At 43.1% G+C, this 25,466-nt stretch overlaps 1 protein-coding gene across 1 annotated transcript in view; it reads left to right on the forward strand.

Moving 5' to 3' along the window:
- The window catches only part of RGS22 (regulator of G protein signaling 22), a 161,247-nt gene that overhangs the window by 70,033 nt on the left and 65,748 nt on the right, over window positions 1–25,466 (forward strand). The window contains exons 13-14 of the mRNA XM_040432191.1: window positions 4,832–4,954; window positions 24,358–24,459. Of these exons, the coding sequence (XP_040288125.1) occupies window positions 4,832–4,954; window positions 24,358–24,459 (225 nt within the window). The remainder of the gene's footprint in view (window positions 1–4,831; window positions 4,955–24,357; window positions 24,460–25,466) is intronic.

Genomic DNA, 25,466 nt, shown 5'->3' on the forward strand with positions numbered 1-25,466 from the left:
AGATATTAGAGCGATAGATATTAGATAGATATGAAATAGATAGATGGATAGTATATAAATAGGATGTAAATAGAAAGTGTGTAGATAGATAGTATATAGATAATATATACACTGCGTGCAGAATTATTAGGCAAATGAGTATTTTGACCACATCATCCTCTTTATGCATGTTGTCTTACTCCAAGCTGTATAGGCTCGAAAGCCTACTACCAATTAAGCATATTAGGTGATGTGCATCTCTGTAATGAGAAGGGGTGTGGTCTAATGACATCAACACCCTATATTAGGTGTGCATAATTATTAGGCAACTTCCTTTCCTTTGGCAAAATGGGTCAAAAGAAGGACTTGACAGGCTCAGAAAAGTCAACAATAGTGAGATATCTTGCAGAGGGATGCAGCACTCTTAAAATTGCAAAGCTTCTGAAGCGTGATCATCGAACAATAAAGCGTTTCATTCAAAATAGTCAACAGGGTCGCAAGAAGCGTGTGGAAAAACCAAGGCGCAAAATAACTGCCCATGAACTGAGAAAAGTCAAGCGTGCAGCTGCCAAGATGCCACTTGCCACCAGTTTGGCCATATTTCAGAGCTGCAACATCACTGGAGTGCCAAAAAGCACAAGGTGTGCAATACTCAGAGACATGGCCAAGGTAAGAAAGGCTGAAAGACGACCACCACTGAACAAGACACACAAGCTGAAACGTCAAGACTGGGCCAAGAAATATCTCAAGACTGATTTTTCTAAGGTTTTATGGACTGATGAAATAAGAGTGAGTCTTGATGGGCCAGATGGATGGGCCCGTGGCTGGATTGGTAAAGGGCAGAGAGCTCCAGTCCGACTCAGACGCCAGCAAGGTGGAGGTGGAGTACTGGTTTGGGCTGGTATCATCAAAGATGAGCTTGTGGGGCCTTTTCGGGTTGAGGATGGAGTCAAGCTCAACTCCCAGTCCTACTGCCAGTTTCTGGAAGACAACTTCTTCAAGCAGTGGTACAGGAAGAAGTCTGCATCCTTCAAGAAAAACATGATTTTCATGCAGGACAATGCTCCATCACATGCGTCCAAGTACTCCACAGCGTGGCTGGCAAGAAAGGGTATAAAAGAAGAAAATCTAATGACATGGCCTCCTTGTTCACCTGATCTGAACCCCATTGAGAACCTGTGGTCCATCATCAAATGTGAGATTTACAAGGAGGGAAAACAGTACACGTCTCTGAACAGTGTCTGGGAGGCTGTGGTTGCTGCTGCACGCAATGTTGATGGTGAACAGATCAAAACACTGACAGAATCCATGGATGGCAGGCTTTTGAGTGTCCTTGCAAAGAAAGGTGGCTATATTGGTCACTGATTTGTTTTTGTTTTGTTTTTGAATGTCAGAAATGTATATTTGTGAATGTTGAGATGTTATATTGGTTTCACTGGTAAAAATAAATAATTGAAATGGGTATATATTTGTTTTTTGTTAAGTTGCCTAATAATTATGCACAGTAATAGTCACCTGCACACACAGATATCCCCCTAAAATAGCTAAAACTAAAAACAAACTAAAAACTACTTCCAAAAATATTCCGCTTTGATATTAATGAGTTTTTTGGGTTCATTGAGAACATGGTTGTTGTTCAATAATAAAATTAATGCTCAAAAATACAACTTGCCTAATAATTCTGCACTCCCTGTAGATAGAGCGATAGATATGAAATAGATTAGATACATATCATGTAGATAGATAGTTATTAGACATTAGATAGTGTATATGTAGATAGATAGTATATATGTAGATAGATCGATAGATATTAGATAGCTAGTGTGTATGTGTATATATATATATATATATATATATATATACGTAAAATAAATAAATATTAGATAGATACATATTAGATAGATCATCCTAAAACCTTCGGGTGCTGATTGCGCATTCTTGAAATATGAGGTTGTAGTTCCATCAGCAATTAGTAATTGTAAGAGGATTGTGTGTGAATAGTTGGAGGCTTATACAGCTCGCTATAAATCCCAACTGCTTAAAGATGGATTATAAGGATCTAGGGAAGTGATGACTGTCTTCTTCAGATTGTGAAAACACTGCCAGGGTGGGAGTTCCAGCCCAGGTCAAATATCCGCTCATGATCCTTGGTCTGATTCCATATTTTACTAGCGTATGCTGCTATTCTGGTCTCGTGCCATGGACTTGTCCCCCTGACAACTGTGCTGAGACACTTTTCAATACAAACAGCAGTGTTAAACTCATGACCTCATAGGATTACTTGAATGTACTACAAATAAACTCTTTGCCAGTACAAATAATCCATCCCCAAGTAAAATCTGATTCCATCAGTATCTTAATCTGGATTTAGGTTTTCCAGAAACAAAAAATAATTTACATTACAAATTTTTGTGTTTAAGTATTTCTACCCTGAAGTGCTCATATGTCAGGGAGGTTAAGATTGTTTGCAGGTTTGCTTTTACTGTTAAGAACTTCTGAGTGACTTAACTTTCTTGACAATTAGAGTACACAATGTAAAAAGTACACAGTCTGAGCAAGAGAAGGATCACGTCATAAGAAGTGAACAGGATTAGTTATAACCCTAGTGGTAGAGGACAACTTGTGACCCCAGACAAATGTTCCTGCTCAATGGAGATACTGCCTTACAAATTATACAGGTTGTCCGCTTTGGACAATCCCAACTTGTTATAAGAGTGTCTTGACAATAAGTCCCTGCCAAGTCCCCAGCCATCAACTGTGATCTGTAAGGAATCCTGGCAGTAAGTGTTCAGTTTTCCTGCAGTGCCCCCACAGGGGAAATAAAAGGGGGTATCCCATGACTGATGTAAAAAAATGAAAATCAGACATCATATAGTACATGACCATCTATTTCTAACAGAGCTAGAACCAGCCCTGTACCTCACATGGATCCAGAGATCTCCACATTCACTGCTCTGCTAGATTTATATCAAGCTGACAGCTCAAGGGGAGTGTCTTTACTGCTGCAGAGAAGGGGGCGTGTCCATGCTCTCCCTATCACAAGCAGTTGAAGGATGAAACTGAGCATGTGCGGCCATCTCAGTGAGAAGGTCATAGAAATAAGAAAAATAACAAATAGCAGTTGGCGCTATACAGATAAATTTTATTGAATAACTCAGTGGGTATGCTAAATTATTAATTACAAGCAATAATTACAAAAGTATTCAGATGCAGGTGCTGGTTTGAAAACTGTAGAATATTTTTCGTGTGACAACCCCTTCAAACATTACACTGTATATTAGTGTCTATAGAGACACTTTGTAAACAGTCTCCAAACGGGCCAAGAGAACGTGAGGTGATTTTTCTAATATAAACAACCTATCTAACAAAAATATACTGAAATAATCAAAACTGCATTTAAAATATCTAACTGGAGAGAGACCTAATGGGTAAAGTCATGGAAGCAGGCAGATCAATAGAAGATCCATCATGGTATTTGCAACCAAGGTAAAAATTGCTATAGTTGGAAATTGGTAACATATAAAAGCTGAAAACAAAACTATATATTGAGGTCATTACACTTTGAGCTTATGTGGCTGAATTGGTTATCTGCTTTGAAAAATCCCCTCCTGTTAGAAGAGTTCACCCAATGATAAGCTGATACAAGATGTCCTACCGCTAGGACACCCAGTGATCAGCTGTAATTTGGGGGAGAACCTGGCAGCAATTGTTCAAATCCCCTGCAATTCCAAATCCCACAATCACTTTCACATGCAATTGATAGAAATCAGAGTACACATCATGAATACCCCTTCTAACTGTTGTTTTCTGAAAAGTAGCTCTTTTCCGATTCTGCCATCCAAGATGGCTGCACCACTACTCAGACTACCTGACTACACACCGCACAGCTGATAGTCCAAGATACTTCCTTCTGCCTTCGGATTGGCCAGCAATGGTCTTGTGAATAGTGTTGGCCAATCCAAGAGCTGGCCTGAACAAGCTGGAGGTGTCTTGGACTAACGATCAGGGTTGTCAACCAGAATTTTTCTTTTTTTCTGGACAACTTATCCCAAAATCACGGACGGCCAACATTTTATACTGACAGATTGGAAAATCATAAAAAATAATAAATATTTTAAGTAATACAAGTCTACAGTTAATTTAGCTGTAAAATGATGATAAATACCACCAAAATAATCTACTCAAAAACCATCAGCCTCCAAAAAATTCGGACACAGGAAAAAATTCACCTCTTTTTATGGACTGTCAATAAATTGACTGCACAGTGTGAAGTCAGGTACTCTGAGGAGCAGTGCGGCCATCTAGGATGCGGAAGAAAAGGAGCCCGGGTATTGGTGGATCTATAGCTGTTCATTTTCAATTTAAAGAGGTTGTCTCACTTCAGCAAGTAGCATTTATCATGTAGAGAAAGTTAATACAAGGCACTTACTAATGTATTGTGATTGTCCATATTGCCTCCTTTGCTGGCTTCATTCATTTTTTCATCACATTACAAACTGCTCGTATCCAGGGGTTACGACCACCCTAAAATCCAGCAGTGTGCAAGCACCAGTGGTGGTGCTTGCACACTATAGGAATAAGTCCCATGTGGTATATGCCTATTCCTATAATGTTTAAGCACGGCCTCCGCTGCTGGATTGCAGGGTGGTCGTAACTTCTGGAAACAAGCAAAATATAATGCTGAATTGTCCCGTCTGTGACCTCTAGTCTCCTCTGGACCGCTAATCTAAAAACTTGTATGTGTTGTGCATCACTATGTATGGCGGTATGGAACCTGTTGGTATACATAACAAATGAATAAAGCTGAAGAGGTTATTTTGCAGATAAATCATGGTGTTCTGCTTGATTTCAGAGCATAGATACAAGCTACAGTGTTCTGAAAAGCACAAAGATGGAGGAAATGTTGCAAGCTCTGCATCTGGACTCTCGGGCCGGTTACTTCTTTACAACATTCTGTGAGCAGTCAGGGAACAAGGTATGAGAAAAGAGACTACAATGAATGCCTTGTGATTACAGTAAAATATATATATTTGTACCGTGTTAGCCAGTAAATAGAAGAGGGAAAAATGAGTTTTAGTTGTCAAACTATCAGATACAACCACATATATTCTAACCCTACAGACAGGGATGAACACCTTGCAAGCCTCAAAAAGATATTTTTGAATCAGAGCTATTGCATACCATCCAATTACAGTGAAAAAACAAATTTCCAGAGCTAACAGATTACCATGAAGTGAGCTCCGACGATACAGAACGAAACAAAAAAAAAAACATTTATTTAATAAATTCCATAGCACTGTACATCATGGAGGGCTACACATACATAATGTAAAAAATACTAATACGATAAACATGAAACTAATAACAGACCCTGCCTGCGAGAGCTTACAGTCTAGAAGTAGTCACCTACAACCCAAATCTGGAGATTCTGAGGAGGGATGCCCAGAGACAACATCCAATACTACAAAAAGATGACTGTTTGAAGTCAATATTTCCAGATCCCACACCCATTCTGTGCTAAAGGTAGCCCCCTAATCTCAGAAACATCATTATCAGAACTTCACTGACCTCTCCAACAACAACAGGAACATTTCTGTGCAACCAGACAAAATGTAAGACCTACCCATACATAGTGACCACTGAGAAGGTACGGATTCCCAGTACACATCAGGACTACAAGATCCCAGGTACTTTCACCTGGTATGAACTATCATCACTACACAATAAAAGAAAAAAAAGGAAAGATCTGCCTTTACCAAAGCATTTTTGCAGCCAAGACCACAACATCACATATATGAAAGTCTTGATAACAAAAGGGAAATTTCTAATCTAAGAAGGACAGTCTGGGAGTACTAGCTCATGACAACCTTTCATATACTCAGATCGGGAATTAATGTGTCGCATGGATTTATGTCCTTCTGCCTCTCTTAAGGAATTTGCCCCTTAGACCACTTGGGTTTATCAAAATTCATGTATGGGATATCTACAGTTGCAAGAAAAAGTATGTGACCCCGTTGGAATGATATGGATTTCTGCACAAATTGGTCACAAAATGTGATCTGATCTTCATCTAAGTCACAACAATAGACAATCACAGTCTGCTTAAACTACTAACACACAAAGAATTAAATGTTACCATGTTTTTATTGAACACACCATGTAAACATTCACAGTGCAGGTGGAAAATGTATGTGAACCCCTAGACTAATGACATCTCCAAGAGCTAATTAGAGTGAGGTGTCAGCCAACTGGAGTCCAATCAATGAAATGAGATTGGAGGTGTTGGTTACAGCTGCCCTGCCCTATAAAGAACACACACCAGTTCTGGGTTTGCTTTTCACAAGAAGCATTGCCTGATGTGAATGATGCCTCGCACAAAAGAGCTCTCAGAAGACCTACGATTAAGAATTGTTGACTTGCATAAAGCTGGAAAGGGTTATAAAAGTATCTCCAAAAGCCTTGCTGTTCATCAGTCCACGGTAAGACAAATGTTCTATAAATGGAGAAAGTTCTGCACTGCTGCTACTCTCCCTAGCACAGCGCAGACTGCTCAATGAGGTGAAGAAGAATCCTAGAGTGTCAGCTAAAGACTTACAAAAGTCTCTGGCATATGCTAACATCCCTGTTACCGAATCTACGATATGTAAAACACTAAACAAGAATGGATTTAATGGGAGGATACCACAGAGGAAGCCACTGCTGTCCCAAAAAAACATTGCTGCATGTTTACAGTTTGCACAAGAGCACCTGGATGTTCCACAGCAGTGCTGGCAAAATATTCTGTGGACAGATGAAAGCAAAGTTGAGTTGTTTGGAAGAAACACACAACACTATGTGTGGAGAAAAAGATGCACAGCACACCAACATCAAAACCTCATCCCAACTGTGAAGTATGGTGGTGGGGGCATCATGGTTTGGGGCTGCTTTGCTGCCTCAGGGCCTGGATGGATTGCTATCATCGAAGGAAAAATGAATTCCCAAGTTTATCAAGACATTTTTCAGGATAACTTAAGGCCATCTGTCCACCAGCTGAAGCTCAACAGAAGATGGGTGTTGCAACAGGACAACAACCCAAAGCATAGAAGTAAATCAACAACAGAATGGCTTAAACAGAAGAAAATACGCCTTCTGGAGTGGCTCAGTCAGAGTCCTGACCTCAACTTGATTGAGATGCTGTGGCATGACCTCAAGAAAGCGATTCACACCAGACATCCCAAGAATATTGCCGAACTGAAACAGTTCTGTAAAGAGGAATGGTCAAGAATTACTCCTGACCGTTGTGCACGTCTGATCTGCAACTACAGGAAACGTTTGGTTGAAGTTATTGCTGCCAAAGGAGGTTCAACCAGTTATTAAATCCAAGGGTTCACACACTTTTTCCACCTGCACTGTGAATGTTTACATGGTGCGTTCAATAAAAACATGGTAACATTTAATTCTTAGTTTAAGCAGACTGTGATTGTCTATTGTTGTGACTTAGATGAAGATCAGATCACATTTTGTGACCAATTTGTGCAGAAATCCATATCATTCCAAAGGGTTCACATACTTTTTCTTGCAACTGTAACTTTCACACTCCTTATCTGTAACTGCTACAGCAATTTACTGTTACAAATGTTTGTTTCCACCTCTGCTCATATTGATCTGCCTTACATCACTTATCTCATCTACTTCTCTCCCATGTATTTTTATGTATAACTAAGTGAATCTTCAGATAATGTGTTAAAACATGCCTGAAGAAGAGAACTAAAAGCCAGATATTTTTTCATCATCTACTCAGTTAGCCATTAAAAGGTATCAAGGGGGGCGCGTGGCTAGCCGAGCATGTGAGCGGCCGCAGATCCGGTGAGCTCCCGCACCTCTTCGGCAGTTTATCCTAAAAAAAACACCCCAATTAGGCCTCATGCATACGACCGTTGTGTGCATCGGTGTCCGTTGTTCTGTTTTTCGTAATTTTCTGCGGACCCATTGACTTTCAATGGGTCCGTTGAAAACTCGGAAAATGCACCGTTGTTCATCCGCGTCCGTGATCCGTGTTTCCTGTCCGTCAAAAAAATAAGACCTGTCCTATTTTTTTGACGGACAACGGTTCACGGACCCATTCAAGTCAATGGGTCCGTGAAAAAACACGGATGCACACAAGATTGACATCCGCGTCCGTGATCCGTGGCCATAGGCTACTTTCACACAGACGGATCCTCAGATCCGTCTGCATAAAAGCTTTTTCAGAGCTGAGTTTTCACTTCGTGAAAACTCAGATCCGACAGTATATTCTAACACAGAGGCGTTCCCATAGTGATGGGGACGCTTCAAGTTAGAATATACTGCGAACTGTGTACATGACTGCCCCCTGCTGCCAGGCAGCAACCGATCGCTTACAGGGGGCTGTGACCAGCACAATTAACCCCTCAGGTGCCGCACCTGAGGGGTTAATTGTGCGTATCACAGCCCCCTGTAAGAGATCAGGTGCTGCCAGGCAGGGGGGGGAAGACCCCCCTCCCCTGTATTTTACTCATTGGTGGCCAGTGCGGCCCCCCTCCCTCCCTCCCTCCCCTGTATTTAACTCATTGGTGGCCAGTGCGGCCCCCCTCCCTCCCTCCCCTGTATTAAATTCATTGGTGGCCAGTGCGGCCCTCCTCCCTCCCCAGTATTATATTCATTGGTGGCCAGTGCGGCCTACCCTCTTCCCCCCCCTAATTAAAATCACCTTCCCCCATCATTGGTGGCCAGTGCGGCCTCCCCTCTCCCCCCCCCCCACTAATTAAAATCACCTTTCCCCATCATTGGTGGCAGCGGAGAGTTCCGATCGGAGTCCCAGTTTAATCGCTGGGGCTCCGATCGGTTACCATGGCAGCCAAGACGCTACTGCAGTCCTGGCTGCCATGGTTACTTAGCAATTTTAGAAGCATTATACTTACCTGCGATGTCTGTGACCGGCCGGGCGCTTCTCCTACTGGTAAGTGACAGGTCTGTGCTGTAAGCAATGCGCCACACAGACCTGTCACTTACCAGTAGGAGGAGCGCCCGGCCGGTCACAGACATCGCAGGTAAGTGTAATGCTTCTATTGCTAAGTAACCATGGCAGCCAGGACTGCAGTAGCGTCTTGGCTGCCATGGTAACCGATCGGAGCCCCAGCGATTAAACTGGGACTCCGATCGGAACTCTCCGCTGCCACCAATGATGGGGGAAGGTGATTTTAATTAGGGGGGGAGAGGGGAGGCCGCACTGGCCACCAATGATGGGGGGGTGATTTTAATTAGGGGGGGGAAGGGGAGGCCGCACTGGCCACCAATGATGGGGGGGGGATTTTAATTGGGGGGGAGAGGGGAGGCCGCACTGGCCACCAATGATGGGGGGGTTATTTTAATTAGGGGGGGAGAGGGGAGGCCGCACTGGCCACCAATGATGGGGGGGTGATTTTAATTAGGGGGGGAGAGGGGAGGCTGCACTGGCCTCCAATGATGGGGAAAGGTGATTTTAATTAGGGGGCGAGAGGGTAGGCCGCACTGGCCACCAATGAATATAATACTGGGGAGGGAGGGGGGCCGCACTGGCCACCAATGAATTTAATACAGGGGAGGGAGGGGGGCCGAACTGGCCACCAATGAGTTAAATACAGGGGAGGGAAGGAGGGGGGCCGCACTGGCCAGCAATGAGTTAAATACAGGGGAGGGAGGGGGGGCCGCACTGGCCACCAATGAGTTGAATACAGGGGAGGGAGGGGGGCCGCACTGGCCACCAATGAGTTAAATACAGGGGAGGGAGGGGGGCCGCACTGGCCACCAATGAGTTAAATACAGGGGAGGGGGGTCTGCCCCCTTCTGCCTGGCAGCACCTGATCTCTTACAGGGGGCTATGATATGCACAATTAACCCCTGAGGTGCGGCACCTGAGGGGTTAATTGTGCTGGTCACAGCCCCCTGTAAGAGATCGGGTGCTGCCAGGCAGCAGGGGGCAGTCATGTACACAGTTCTTAGTATATTCTAACTTGAAGCGTCCCCATCACTATGGGAACGCCTCTGTGTTAGAATATACTGTCGGATCTGAGTTTTGACGATCTAACTCAAATCCGATGGTATATTCTAACATAGAGGCGTTCCCATGGTGATGGGGACGCTTCAAGTTAAAATATACCATCGGATTGGAGACTTGCATTGTAAGTCAGGACAGATCCGTTTGGCTCCGCACGGCCAGGCGGACACCAAAACGACTTTTTCCTTCATGTCCGTGGATCCTCCAAAAATCAAGGAAGACCCACGGAAGAAAAAATGGACACGGATCACGGACCTACGGACCCCGTTTTTGTGGACCGCAAAAAAAAACCGGTCGTGTGCATAAGGCCTTACTATATTTGGATCCCCAAAGTCTGCCTAACGGTGCCCCGAGTCCTCCGGTACCTGTGATATTGCTGCAGGAGAAGAAATGACCGGCCAGAGAGGAGCCAAAAGCGCCGACAGGGATATCCAAGATGGCGCCGGATCTGAAACGCTGAGGTGCCGAGAGAGCACTGGGGAGGTTCAGCGGGAAGCAGCAGCTAAGCTGGGCAAGTATGCCCGTAATGCAGCCTCAACCCCAGCAAAGAACAGCGGTGGCAACAGGCAACATCCTCCCACTGATTCAGAGGAAGAAGATTCTGCTGAAGGCACTGCAGCCAGGCATGTCTCTAACACAAGTGAATCCTTGCTAAGTTATAAAGACAGAGCTGAGATGGATGCAGACCCAGAGCCAGAAGAACCTACTCTTAAGGACGTCCTGCGAGCCATCACTAAATGCAGTAAGTCCTTAACCGCTCTCACAATGCAAGTGGGTACTATTAAAGAGGACGTATATATAGTGCGCCATGATTTAAAACGGTTGGCGGAACGTACTACTGCTCTAGAAGGTCGCGTGGGGGATCTGAAGGACGCAATACCACCTCTCAGAAGGGAAAAGAGTGAACATACCCGTAAGCTAGATGTTATTGCGGCCAAACAGGACGACTTGGAAAATCGTCTACGCAGAAATAATGTGCGTATTGTGTGAGTACCGGAAAAAGTAGAAGGGCCGAACCCTACAGATTTCTTTGAAAATTGGATTAAAGAGCAATTTGGGACAGAATCCCTCACTCCGCTTTTCGCAGTGGAAAGAGCGCATCGGGTCCCGACCCGGCCCCTACCACCGGGTGCCCCACCCAGACCAGTGCTCATGAAAATACTCCATTATAAAGATCGGGACATTATTCTCAGAAAAGCTCGTGAAATGCCTGCAATGTCTATTTTCGGCCAGAAGTTGTCACTCTTTCCTGACTATTCTCTTGATGTCCAGAAAAGAAGGGCGAAATTCATGGACATAAAACGTCGCCTGCGAGTTCTCAACGTGTCCTACTCTATGCTTTATCCGGCAAAATTGAGAGTAGTTGCCTTAGGGAGTACCACATTTTTTGAAGACCCAAGAGAAGCAATGAGATGGCTAGATAGTCATGAGCGACTTCTGTGTTACATGGTTTAAAAGTTTTACCTTTGTATTTTACTACCACTCCCCTCACGGGGTAGTCAACTACGGGGCTGAACCTGTTGGTGCTGACGGGTTTTGATTATTGATCCCGCGGTCCTGTCATGGGAGTTTTTGCGGGGACCTGTTGGTACGGCCGGTGTCCGTCCTTTAGTTCCAATTGTTTACATGGGATGGGGATAGAGAGGGTTCCAAGGGTCGCGGTTAGGGAAAATTGGGCTCCTAAGAGGTACACTTTAATTAGTCACTTGCTGATGTTTGATGACCATGGCTAGCTCCGTAAATCTTCTGAGCTGGAATGTGAGAGGGATTAAGGACGCCAACAAAAGAAAAGCAGTTTTAGACAGTGTACGACAGCACCAGCCTTTAATAAGTTGTTTGCAGGAAACTCACTTGCTCTCCTCTGATACTCACCTGCTCACTCCTTTCTGGGCTGGACATAGCTTCCACGCCACGTATTCGTCATATGCCAGGGGAGTGAGCATTCTGGTTCATAAAAATATTCCGTTTACTTGCATCACCAAAAGAATTGATGAGGAAGGGAGATATGTATACCTGCACTGCACTTTATGCGTTCTTATAGGGATCTATATCCCTCCGCCCTATTCACCATCGCTGATAAGGAAAGTGATCTCCTTTATCGTGGACTTGCCACAGGTTCCCACTCTACTTTTTGGTGACTTTAATACTGTTCCCTGTCAGAAATTAGACAAGCTCAGTCAGACCTCTAATGTGATAAGTGAGGGTATTACTCCCTTTACGCGCTTAATACAGGAGGCGGTGCTTTTTGACTTCTGGAGAATGAGAAATCCGGATGTGCGACAATATTCTTGTCGCTCTAGTTCGTATGGCTCATTATCTAGAATTGATTTGGCGCTAGGAAATGAGACTATGGGCCGTTTTATACAAGATATTGCTTACCTCCCTAGGAGGTTGTCTGATCATTCTCCGTTACTGACAATCATTACCTTACAGCCGCGCTTGCAGCAGCGAGACAGGTGTTGGAAATTTAACCCAAATTGGCTGCATATACTAGTGGATGTAGCGGATGTTAAGCAACAATTGGCAGAATTTTTCACTTTTAATTTACCTACTGCCTCACGGATGATTGTTTGGGACGGGCTGAAAGCCTTTCTTCGAGGTATTCTGATAGCGAGGGTTAATGGGAGGAAAAAGGAGGAGGCTGACGCAAGAAGTAGCGGAAACTGAAGCTGAGTTTATATTAAGTCTATCTGTAGATTCTGAGAATAAGTGGAATGAGGCCCAAAAGGCGCTGAATGATCGATTATTGGTGAATGCGCAGAATAGGAGATTCTTTCAAAAACAGCGTTACTATGAGGAGGGAGAAAAGACAGGGAGATTGTTGGCTCTCTTAACTAAGGCCCAACATCAGTCCAGCTTTATACCAGCTCTGCGTAATTCAGAAGGGTCGATATGCACCTCCCCGGAGCAGGTGATAGAGGTCATGTATTCCTTTTACTCCAATTTATACTCCTCCAAAACTACTGCCTCTGAATCTCAGATGGAAGACTTTCTGGTCCCACTTGACCTCCCTACTCTTACACAGGACCAATAATCTCAATTAGACGCCCCCATTTCCCTTATGGAATTAGAAATAGCGCTGCGAGACATGTCCAATAATAAAGCCCCTGGGAGGGATGGACTACCAGCTGAAGTATATAAAACCTATTCCTCAGTGCTCCTGCCCCAGTTGTTAGAAGTATTTAAAGAGGCTCATACCAGTAAGGCCCTGCCAGCTTCTATGAATGAGGCCATTATTGTAGTTATCCCAAAACCGGGGAAAGACGTCCTAGAGGCAGAATCTTACCGACCCATTTCCCTATTGCAGGTGGAGATTAAACTGTTGGCGAAGGTATTGGATAACCGTTTGAACCTTGTGATTAAGTCTGTAATCCACTCTGATCAAGCCGGATTCATACCCAACATGTCAACGGCGGTGAATATTAGGCGACTGTACCTGAATATTCAGGTGGGCCAGATTCATGCGTCGGATGCGGCGGTCGCGTCTCTAAGACGAGGCCAAAGCATTCGACAGTGTGGAGTGGTGATACCTCATTACTGTACTGAAGGCCATGGGAATCTGTCTGACTCCTTTGAACTGCACGGGTGCCCTCTTTCACCGCTATCGTTCGCAATCGCGGTAGAACCTTTGGCTGAGGCTCTCCATAAGGCAGAAACGGTGAAGGGTATCGCTTGTGGGTCAATAACGGAAAAGGTCGCTCTCTATGCGGACGACCTTTTGCTATTTCTTGATGACTGGACCTCCTCCCTACCAGCAGCTATGCAAATCATTAATGATTTTGGGCGTCTATCTGGCTTGACTATTAATTGGACAAAGTCAGTGCTAATGCCTTTGGGAAATACTACACAGACAGACCATAGTTTTACTGCGGGCTTGCAGATTGTACCCTTCTTTAAGTATCTGGGCATACAGGTATCGGCAGATCCTAGAGATGTTATCCGTTTGAATTTATTACCGCTACTGGATAAATTCAGACGGAAAATCCAAGTATGGATTAGACTCCCATTGTCACTTATTGGTCGTACCAACTTGTTAAAAATGATCCTTATGCCACAACTCTTGTACATTTTACATAACTCCCCGTCCTGGATCCCCTTAAGAATATTTCATTCTATTAATGCAATATTCCGAGACCTCATCTGGAAGAAAAAAACACCCCGAATTAAACTTGCAGTGCTGTGTAGATCCAAAACCCAGGGGGGGTTGAGTGTCCCCGACCCACGGATGTATTATATAGCGGCCCAATTACAGCATCTTCGAGGATGGGGAGAAGTAGATGGGTTGGGCACTGCTGGGCGAGTTGTGCAGCAGCTTATCCATGCTAAAAACGTAATGGCAGCTTTGGAGGGCGGAGTTTTCTATGACAAGGGTAGACAATACGGTATCCTACGCACCATACACGCAGTATGGTGGAAAGCTAAAGAGATTGTAGGAATCCAAGGGTACACACAACTTACCCCGATCTGGCCTAATTACCTGTACAAGGAGCTAAATAGGGTAACCAATGTGAAAGTATGGGACGTCTATGGTCTTATTCGAATGTGTCAACTATATGAGAATAAATGTCTTAAATCCTTTAATATGTTACAGCAGGAGTTTGGTCTGCCTAAGACGTTATTTTATGTCTACCTTCAGGTACGGCATGCTGTACAAATACAAGACCGTAAGGAGAAAATAGTTCCTGCTGATTCGCATTCGATTATTACTCATATTACCTCCCAGGGGGATACAAGAGGGGTGATTTCCTCATTCTATCTGAGCCTAATGGAGGCGTTACACAAGGCCCACCCGCTGCAGTTATATTCCAAATGGCAACATGATGTCACTGATCTAACAGTGGAACAATGGGAGGAGGTATTAGAAGACAGTGGTAGCGGTAAGTGAGGCCCACAGAGTCTCACAATTGCTATTACTACATAGTGTACAGAACTCCAGTCCTCTTACACAAAATGGGGTATAGGACGGATGATACTTGCCCTAGATGTGGCGCGCACAATGCCGATTTAATTCACTTGATGTGGAATTGCCCAAGGCTGCGAAGATATTGGTCAGATGTGGGGAGCTTAATATGTAATGTGTTTGATATAACTATTGATCTAACTCCTACAGTCTGTATTTTGGGGTATACCAAACTGATACCTGCTACCCCTGAGCTTAGAATAGCGATCACAAGAATCCTTTACCAGGCAAGGAAGTTAATTGCGTATCACTGGATTGCCTCTGTCCCCCCGGCTATCCAGAATTTTGTGGATAAGATTCATATGCTAGTGAGACTGGAGAGTTATGTATACCAAAAACGAGGAAGTAATAAGAAATTCGAAAAAATATGGTCACTTTGGATATCACATTATAATGTTGTGGTGTAATGTAGTAGACTTGTTGCTTTGAATGGTGATAGAAAGGTATCGCATGATGGTCTGTGAGTACGACGGTGTGATAGTTGGCGTGGATGCTGGATTTGCATGTGAAAAATGAAGAGCCAACGGGAAGTCGAGTAATGGCTTATCCTGAAGATCTTCTGGGACTATGGTTCTTGGAGTAACATGAAGCCATCATCGATGCCTCTCCTGTGGACTTTCTTACAACTGCGGACCTGATACTCAGGGTGTGGGGAGGGAGGGAGGGTGGGAGAGGAAGAGTTTATGTTTTCCCCTTTTTCGGGGTGTTTGTATAAAATCTTATTGAAAATCAATAAAAAAGATTTGATTAAAAAAAAAAGGTATCAAGGAATGTCATTTTTATACCTTGTTATAAGACATTAGGAAAATGAAGAGCTAGTCGTACCATCACATATGCTGGTCTAGAAAAGCATGTTCTATCAAACAGAGACGGTTCATAGATATATTTATTATTATTATTATTTATCAGATTATTTCTTATCTGAAATATCTTCCTATAGTCATAGTCATTATCTGTCGAGGGAGATTTGGGAGCTCCCCATCCTGAATACGGCGGGTTTGGCCAATAATATACTAATGTGTATGGGGGCCTATACGTTTTAGATGCCGGTCTTAATAAAGCCCTAAACTGGTGGTGGATCCGCCAAAGTTATGAAGAGGCGCAGACCTCTCCATAACTTTGGCGCATCCAGCGACAGTTCTAAATGTAAGACAGCTTCTGTGCGATCTTACATTTAGACCTTTTTCTACGACTAAAACAGGTGTAGAAAATGGTGGATGAGATGGGCCTGCCGGGCCTTCCCTGCCCACGCCACTCCTACAATTTTAGACCTGGTGTGAGCGGGGTGAAGTCGCGGATAGCTATCTGCACCTGAAATATGCCTAATTTAGGCCTATTTCAGCATAGTAAATGACCCCCTATATGTCTTGGCTGTGTTGACCAAAAAGTCAGTGGCTTAAAAGGCCTTTGACCGGATATCTTGGCGTGCAATACAGGAGACCCTTTCACACATAGGTCTGGGCCCAATATTCCTGTCAAAGATCCTGACACTGTACCAACATCCCACTGCTAGAGTCAAAATAAACGGTGCCCTTTCCCCCCCCCTTCCCAATCCACAATGGGACACGGCAGGGTTGTCCATTATCCCCTTTATTATACGTTCTGGTTATGGAACACCTGCTAGCTTCTATTCGGGCCAACCCAGACATAACAGGGATAAAGATCGGATCACGAGAGTATAAATGCGCGGCGTTTGCGGACGATCTTCTTCTCTACATAACCAACCCACGTATCTCTCTGCCGTCCTTACTTCGGGAAATAGCTCAATTTGGTACCTGGTCCAATTTTAAAATTAATATGTCCAAGTCAGAGGCCCTAGACGTCACTTTGCCGAGTGATCTGACCCCTGCTCTTAAGGCTTCTTTTCCCTTTACCTGGCCATCTAAAGGTATAACATATTTGGGGATTAAAATGACAGCAGACCTCTCACGTCTTCATAAATTGAACTTTGCGCCACTCCTCTTACAGTTTCAAAAAGATCTAGACGGTTGGCGTAAGCGAGACTTTTCTTGGTTTGGAAGGATTAGTATAGTAAAGATGACCCTTTTACCAAGACTACTGTACCTTCTACAAACTATTCCCCTCCGCATACCGTCCACTTTCTGGTCCCAAATCCGTAGGTGCTTCACACAATTTGTATGGGCTCCTGGCCGACCGCGAATTAAATGGGAGATAATGACCCGCACCAAAGAAACGGGAGGAGTGGGTCTTCCAGATTGTAGACTATACTATCATTCTGCAGCATATGCCCGATTGTTGGACCTGACACGTGCTGATTCGCCCAAGGCATGGGTACAAATTACAAAAGACACTTCAACGTGCGCGGTATCAACCCTCCCATGGCTAGTGGGCTCTCCACGCCAAACATCGTCATATTTGTCCTTCTCTGCTCACCATACTCTTGCAACTTTAGCATCCATTAGTCGCTCGACCTCACTGATTGACCCTAAAGGCCCTCTGGTGCCAGTCACTGATCACCCTAGATTCCCTCCAGGACACTCTTCTAAACATTTTCTTCAAAGCTCGAGAGCCCGTCCGATCAGGTTCTACCAAGTTCTTTCTGGCCCTGTACTAAAACCCCTATCCCAGATTTTGGAGGCTCCACTAGCCCGCAATTCCTTTGAATACTTGCAGCTCCAACACTTTCACACCTCTCTAAGTAGAACCCACACTCTGGCCAGGAAACTCACTGAGTTTGAACGGATGTGTGTCTCCTCCTCAGCGACCTTGCACCCCATATCCTCAGTATACAAACTTCTGGTACATCAGCGATCCTCGTGCCTTCCTCCATATTGTCAAGCCTGGGAGCGGGATTTGGGGAATCAGTATACCCCAGCCCAGTGGAACAGATGCTTCCTTCTAGCACACAAATCAACGGTCTCGGCCAAAGCTCAGGAAACGAGCTACAAAATTATATCTAGATGGTACAGGGTACCTGCGCTACTTCACAAATGGTTCCCGACAGTATCGGACCGCTGTTGGAGATGTCTTAAAGAGGAAGGCACGATGATTCATGTGTGGTGGAACTGTAGCGGCCTAAGGCCTTTTTGGAACTTTGTTCATAAAATAATTAAAGAGGTCACGGGTGTCCCTATCCCAAATTCCCCAGAAGCTCTCCTGTTATTCGACAGTGTCCTGAATGTCCCAGCATATAAGAAATCCCTCCTAAAATATATGGTTCAGGCAGCAAAGGCGGTGATACCCAGACATTGGAAATCCCCTTCTCCCCCTTCGCCGGAGGAGTGGTTTGACGAAATCGCTCTGTATCAGAGGTTGGAAGATCTCATTAGTATTACGCCCGCAGACATCACATGATTTGTGCAGACTTGGGGCCCCTGGGAAGCCTTTCGCTCTTCAGCCGCATTTCGTGATGCGCAGGCCTAACTGCTTCAGTAGAAATGGTACCCTTTCTCCTTCCTTTCCTCCCCCCTACTCCCTTGTCCAATGTCTTGTCTGTCTATATGTTACTGAAATTTTACATGTCCATTTAGATATGTCTAACTCATATTCTCCCATGAGCTATACTATGTGATAACGGGTGTATACCCAACACAGTTCTGTGGACATAATATTTGAATTGTTAAACACTTTTTGAATTTGCATATGTCTCTATTTTGGTTGTACCGAAAAATTTCAATAAAATCTTAATTGGAAAAAAAAAAAAAAGTCAGTGGCTTGTAGCGAGGTACTTGTATAGTGCTATAGTTAGGGTTAGGGTTTTATTTAATATCATGAAGTGTGAGCCAAATTAGGATAATTTATAAAATGCATCTAGTGACCCTAATCAAAATGTTATTTATATGAAGAGAGAGTTTAACCTGTATCATACCAGCGCAGTACATGTACAGTGCTGCAGGACGTGACTTAAAGAGGACCTTTCACCACTCCTGACATGTCTGTTTAAATAGTTTCATGCATTCCCCATGTAATAACAATTCTGGAGCATCTATTCTTATGGCTCTATATTGTCCCATTCCTCTATTATTTCTACTAGAAGTTATGAATAATTGCTAGCAGTCTGCAGTAAGGTACAGAGGGGAGGTAATAAGTCTGAACATGGCAGCACTGATTGGATAGAGTCAGTCTGTGCAGATACACAACCCCAACTGGTTACCGCCCCTCTGGACCATTACTGAAAGCTAATAGCATTTAAGTTATAACTTCTAGTAGAAATAACAGAGGAATGGTACAACATACAGACATAAGAATAAATGCTCCAGAATTGTTATCACATGGGGAATGCATGTAGCTATTAAAACAGACATGTCAGGAGCAGTGAAAGGTCCTCTTTAAGTCCCAGCACTCTGATCGGGCGGGTGCAGGAGCTGCGCCCGCTCGATCAGAAGCAGGGGTCCGGCTGTTCCGGACAGCCGAGCCCCTGCTGTATATGCCAGCATCGGTGAATACACTGATTCCTGGGTATAAACCCCTTGTATGCCACGGTCAACGCTCACCGCGGCATGCACAAGGTTTGTGAAGAGTATGTGCACGCTCTCCCACCCCATCAGGTCCCTGCGCTGCGGTGACGTGGACCTGGTGGCTGGAATCCTACGGAAGCCTTGCCTCCTACGGAAACATAGAAACATAGAATGTGTCGGCAGATAAGAACCATTTGGCCCATCTAGTCTGCCCAATATACTGAATACTATGAATAGTCCCTGGCCCTATCTTATATGAAGCATGGCCTTATGCCTATCCCATGCATGCTTAAACTCCTTCACTGTATTTGCAGCTACCACTTCTGCAGGAAGGCTATTCCATGCATCCACTACTCTCTCAGTAAAGTAATACTTCCTGATATTACTTTTAAACCTTTGCCCGTCTAATTTAAAACTATGTCCTCTTGTACCAGTTTTTCTTCTTTTAAACATTCTCTCCTCTTTTACCCAGTTGATTCCCTTTATGTATTTAAAAGTTTCTATCATATCTCGTCTTTCTTCCAAGCTATACATGTTAAGGTCCTTTAATCTTTCCTGGTAAGTTTTATCCTGCAATCCATGTACTAGTTTAGTAGCTCTTCTCTGAACTCTCTCCAAAGTATCAATATCCTCCTGGAGATATGGTCTCCAGTACTGCGCACAATACTCCAAATGAGGTCTCACTAGTGCTCTGTAGAGCGGCATGAGCACCTCCCTCTTTCTACTGGTAATTCCTCTTGCTATACACCCAAGCATTCTGCTAGCATTTCCTGCTGCTCTATGACATTGTCTGCCTACCTTTAAGTCTTCTGAAATAATGACCCCTAAATTCCTTTCCTCAGATACTGAGGTTAGGACTGTATCACTGATTTTATATTCTGCTCTTGGGTTTTTACGCCCCAGGTGCATTATCTTGCACTTATCAACATTAAATTTTAGTTGCCAGATTTTTGACCATTCCTCTAGTTTTCCTAAATCCTTTTTCATTTGGTGTATCCCTCCAGGAACATCAACCCTGTTACAAATCTTTGTGTCATCAGCAAAAAGACACACCTTACCATCGAGGCCTTCTGCAATTTCGCTGATAAAGATATTAAAGAATATGGGCCCCAGAACAGATCCCCGAGGTACCCCACTGGTAACAAGACCATGGTATGAATATACTCTATTGACTACAGCCCTCGGTCTGTCCCTCAGCCACTGCCTAATCCACTCAACAATATGGGAGTCCAAGTCCAAAGACTGCAATTTATTGATAAGCCTTCTATGTGGGACAGTATCAAAAGCCTTACTAAAGTCTAGATAAGCGATGTCTACTGCACCTCCGCCATCTATTATTTTAGTCACCCAATCAAAAAAATCAATAAGATTAGTTTGACATGATCTCCCTGAAGTTAACCCATGCTGTTTTTCATCTTTCAATCCATGGGATTTTAGATGTTCCACAATCCTCTCCTTAAGTATGGTTTCCATTAATTTCCCCACTATTGGTGTCAGGCTTACTGGCCTATAGTTGCCCGATTCCTCCCTACTACCTTTCTTGTGAATGGGCACAACATTTGCTAATTTCCAATCTTCTGGGACGACTCCTGTTGCCAGTGATTGGTTAAATAAATCTATTAATGGTTTTGCTAGTTCACCGCTGAGCTCTTTTAATAGCTTCGGGTGTATCCCATCAGGCCCCTGTGATTTATTTGTATTAATTTTAGACAGCTGACTTAGAACCTCTTCCTCTGTAAAGACACATGCATCAAAAGATTCATTAGTCTTCTTTCCTAACTGAGGTCCTTTTCCTTCATTTTCCTTTGTAAAAACTGAACAGAAGTATTCATTGAGGCAGTCAGCTAGTTCTTTATCTTCTGCCATACATCTTCCTTCTTTTGTTTTTAATTTGGTAATTCCTTGTTTTAGTTTCCTTTTTTCATTTATGTATCTGAAGAATGTCTTATCGCCTTTTTTCACTGACTGAGCTAATTTCTCTTCTGCCTGTGCTTTAGAAGCTCTTATAACTTGTTTGGCCTCTCTCTGCCTAATCTTATAAATTTGCCAATTTTCCTCTTTTTTTTTTTATTACTAAACGCTATCTTTTTGTTTTTAATGATTTTGGCCACTTCTGCTGAGTACCACAGTGGTCTCTTCCTTTTTTTGCTTTTACTGACAAGCCTAATGCAATTTTCTGTTGCCTTCAATAGTACCACTTTTAAGTAGTCCCATTTCCCCTGGACTCCATTGAAACTGTTTTAATCTGATAGGGACTCGTATACCACTAATCTAATTTTAGAAAAGTCAATTTTTCTCAAATCTAAAACTTTTGTATTAGATTCAGCCCTGAAGTTGGCTGTCATGGGCAGGCTGTCAGTGTATTAAGGTGCATTTACACCAACAGATTATCTGACCAATTTCTGTCTAATCAGACCAATAATTGGTGTGTGGAACACCTAAAGGGTTAAAAAAAAGTTCGTAAAATCTGTTTTGAAATAACTTGAAGGGTGTAGTTTCTAAAATGGGGTCATTGGGTGGTTTCTACTATGTAAGCCACACAAAGTGACTTCATAACTGAACTGGTCCTTAAAAAAGTGGGTTTTGAAAAATTTCTTAAAATATTTAAGATTTGCTTCTTAAATTCTAAGCCTTCTAACGTCCTAAAAAAATAAAATGTCATTTACAAAATGATGCCAACAAGTAGACATATGGGGAATGTAAAGTAATAACTATTTTATGAGGTATCACTATCTGCCTTAGGGTGCATTCACACGACGATGTGTTTTGTAGTCCGCAAAACGCGGATCTGCAAAAAATACGGATGACGCCCATGTGACGTCCGTGTTGCATCCATTTTTTTTGCGTATCCATTGTAACAATTCCTATCCTTGTCCGCAAAACGGACAAGAATTACATGTTCTATCTTTTTTGCGGGGCTACAGAACGGACATACGGATTTGCACACACAGTGTGCTGTCCGCATTTTATGCTGACCCGTTGAAATAAATGGATCCACATCCTATCTGCAATATGGTCATATAAATGAGGCCTTAAAAGCATAGAAATTCAAATTTTGAAAATTGCAAATTTTTCCACATTTTCTGGAATTTTTGGGGGATTTTTTAATAAATAAAGGTAATACATATTGACTCCAATTTATCACTAACATGAAGTACAATGTGTCACGAGAAAACAATCTCAGAATGGCTTGGATAAGTAATAGCATTCCAGAGTTAGGTTCATCACTTTTTCCCATCCGTTTTACATACCGTATACAAAAAAACTAGATATTAAACGGATACCTCAGATTGATGCCATACAGTGGAATCCGTTCACCATAGAATTCCATTGTAACATAGTATATAAGTATATGCAAAAAAATAATAATTATGCTTTTATTTACCTATTGTAAAAAAACACATACACGTTTTTTTAACTGGACTGTGTAGGATACAAAAACGTTGTGTGCTGCGTTTTGTATCCTTTTTTTTCTAACGTATACATCAAACTAATGCATAAAACGTGATGTGAACCCAGCCTTATTACCATATAAAATGACGCATGTCAGATTTGCAAAAATAGGCCTGGGATTTAAGGTGCAAAGTGTCTCGTTACTAAAAAGGGTTAAACAGCAAAGCATCATCAACATGGCCCCATTGTGGTCATGGCTAAAACCAACTGATATCTTCAAGGAGTTGTTCATTAAGGCACCTAATACACTCCCTTTTCTGTGTTCTGATAGGTCATTGTCTGAAGGGTCCTCAGAGTGTCATTGTCTGATAGGTCCTCAGAGTGTCATTGTCTGATAGGTCCTCAGAGTGTCATTGTCTGATAGGTCCTCAGAGTGTCATTGTCTGATAGGTCCTCAGAGTGTCATTGTCTGATAGGTCCTCAGAGTGTCATTGTCTGATAGGTCCTCAGAGTGTCATTGTCTGATAAGTCCTCAGAGCGTCATTGTCTGATAGGTCCTCAGAGTGTCATTGTCTGATAGGTCCTCAGAGTGTCATTGTCTGATAGGTCCTCAGAGTGTCATTGTCTGATAGGTCCTCAGAGTGTCATTGTCTGATAGGTCCTCAGAGTGTCATTGTCTGATAGGTCCTTAGAGTGTCATTGCCTGATAGGTCCTCAGAGCGTCATTGTCTGATAGGTCCTCAGAGCGTCATTGTCTGATAGGTCCTCAGAGTGTCATTGTCTGATAGGTCCTCAGAGCGTCATTGTCTGATAGGTCCTCAGAGCGTCATTGTCTGATAGGTCCTCAGAGTGTCATTGTCTGATAGGTCCTCAGAGTGTCATTGTCTGATAGGTCCTCAGAGTGTCATTGTCTGATAGGTCCTCAGAGTGTCATTGTCTGATAGGTCCTCAGAGCGTCATTGTCTGATAGGTCCTCAGAGTAGAACCCAGCTTTAAATTTTAGCACTTGTATGTTTAATCTACAAACTGCACCCGCCCCCTCCCCCCACCAAAAGAAAAAAAAGTGTCCTAGGCAACTACCTAACTACCTACTATTGACCCTTTCCATGTTTTGGTAAAACAGCTATGTCTAATCCCAACAGCATTTCGAAATTATGCAATCATCCTGTTTAACACACTTAGAGCTCATGCACACGACCGTATGCCCTCCGAGACATACGGTCCGTGAGCAGGCCATATGTCCCGGAGCGGCATACATCGTGCGCACGGGAGTGCACAGCATCATAGCACTTTTTTCCATAGACATTTGTCTGGTATTGCAGCTCATTCCCATTCATGTAATGAAGCTGAGCTATCATGCAATACCAGACACAGCCTATAAGCAAAGAGCGGCGCTGTTTCTGGAAAGAATGTTCTTTCTAATCCTGTACAATCCTTAAATCACAATACAAGATTCTGTTTTACTCATTCTTGCCAAATAGCGATCTAGATTACAATAGATACTACATCAACCACCAAATAGTCAGGTTTCATGATATCTCTATCACTAACCATGTTATTATTTTCCATTTCAGCTGTGGGAGAACGGAGTCCACTTCTGGTTTGATCTACAGTCCTATCATCACTTGTTCTACCAAGAGACTCTACAACCTTTTAAACTGCGCAGACATTCCCAAGTAAGTGGTATATCTTAGGAACGAGATGTTATGTGCCGAGTATGAACAGATTGCAAAATGTTCTTCATATTTTGTCATTCTTCCGAATTCAGCTTAGGGAATATTGTCTTCATTAGTGAGATGGACCCTTGTCTGAACCCTAAACATATGATGTATACCCCTATCAAATCTCCTGAATTTCGGTACAGGATTATTAGACACTGAGCTTGTGCCTTTATCCGAAATAATAAAAAAAAATATCAGCATCTGGAGATTTAAAGGAAAATGGAACATAACGGATCTGCATGCTGTGAGCCATAAATGATTGGGCATAGAATATTACTGTGATAATGGCACCGCCCTAGTGGTTGAATTGAAATATGTCACAAAAGATTGTTAGAAAAATTATATTACATTTCTCGGCAGGGGTGGGACAAGTGCCCAAAGCAGCAGTTTCAGAATGCACCCTCTTCTTGGTCCCTGAAGCTTCAGGATGCATTCATACGACCGTATTTTCCACCTGTGTCAAATTCCGAAATTTTTAGCGGATCACATGCGGATCCATTTATTTCTATCTTTGTGCAAAAAATGCACAAAGCACATGGATCTCATCTGTTTGCTGCCGCTCCACAAATTATAGAATATGTCCTATTTTTGTCGTTTTGCAGACAATTTTAGGGATTTTTTCAACGGGGCCCACGAAAAGTCCAGGATGCACACGGACCATCCGTGATTTGCGGACTACAAAACAGATACGGTCGTGTGAATGCAAATGGAAGCTGTCTAATGAACAATGATTTAATTTTTAAAAAAGTAAGCATTTTTCATAACTGAAAATGATTACCGGTAGTTTATTGTCAACTGCTTGGACACGGCATCTAATTTATAGCACAAAGAAATCTTAAAGCAGATTATTTTAATCTATAAATTGTGTCACGTCCACAAAGGGGCCCCGTACTTGGCTGTGTGCTCGACCAGCTCCTCCATATTTCTGGGGACTGAGACATGTCAAAGACCAACCACGATTG

This window comes from Bufo bufo, chromosome 5, assembly GCF_905171765.1.
Source record: "Bufo bufo chromosome 5, aBufBuf1.1, whole genome shotgun sequence".
Lineage (NCBI taxonomy): Eukaryota > Metazoa > Chordata > Amphibia > Anura > Bufonidae > Bufo > Bufo bufo.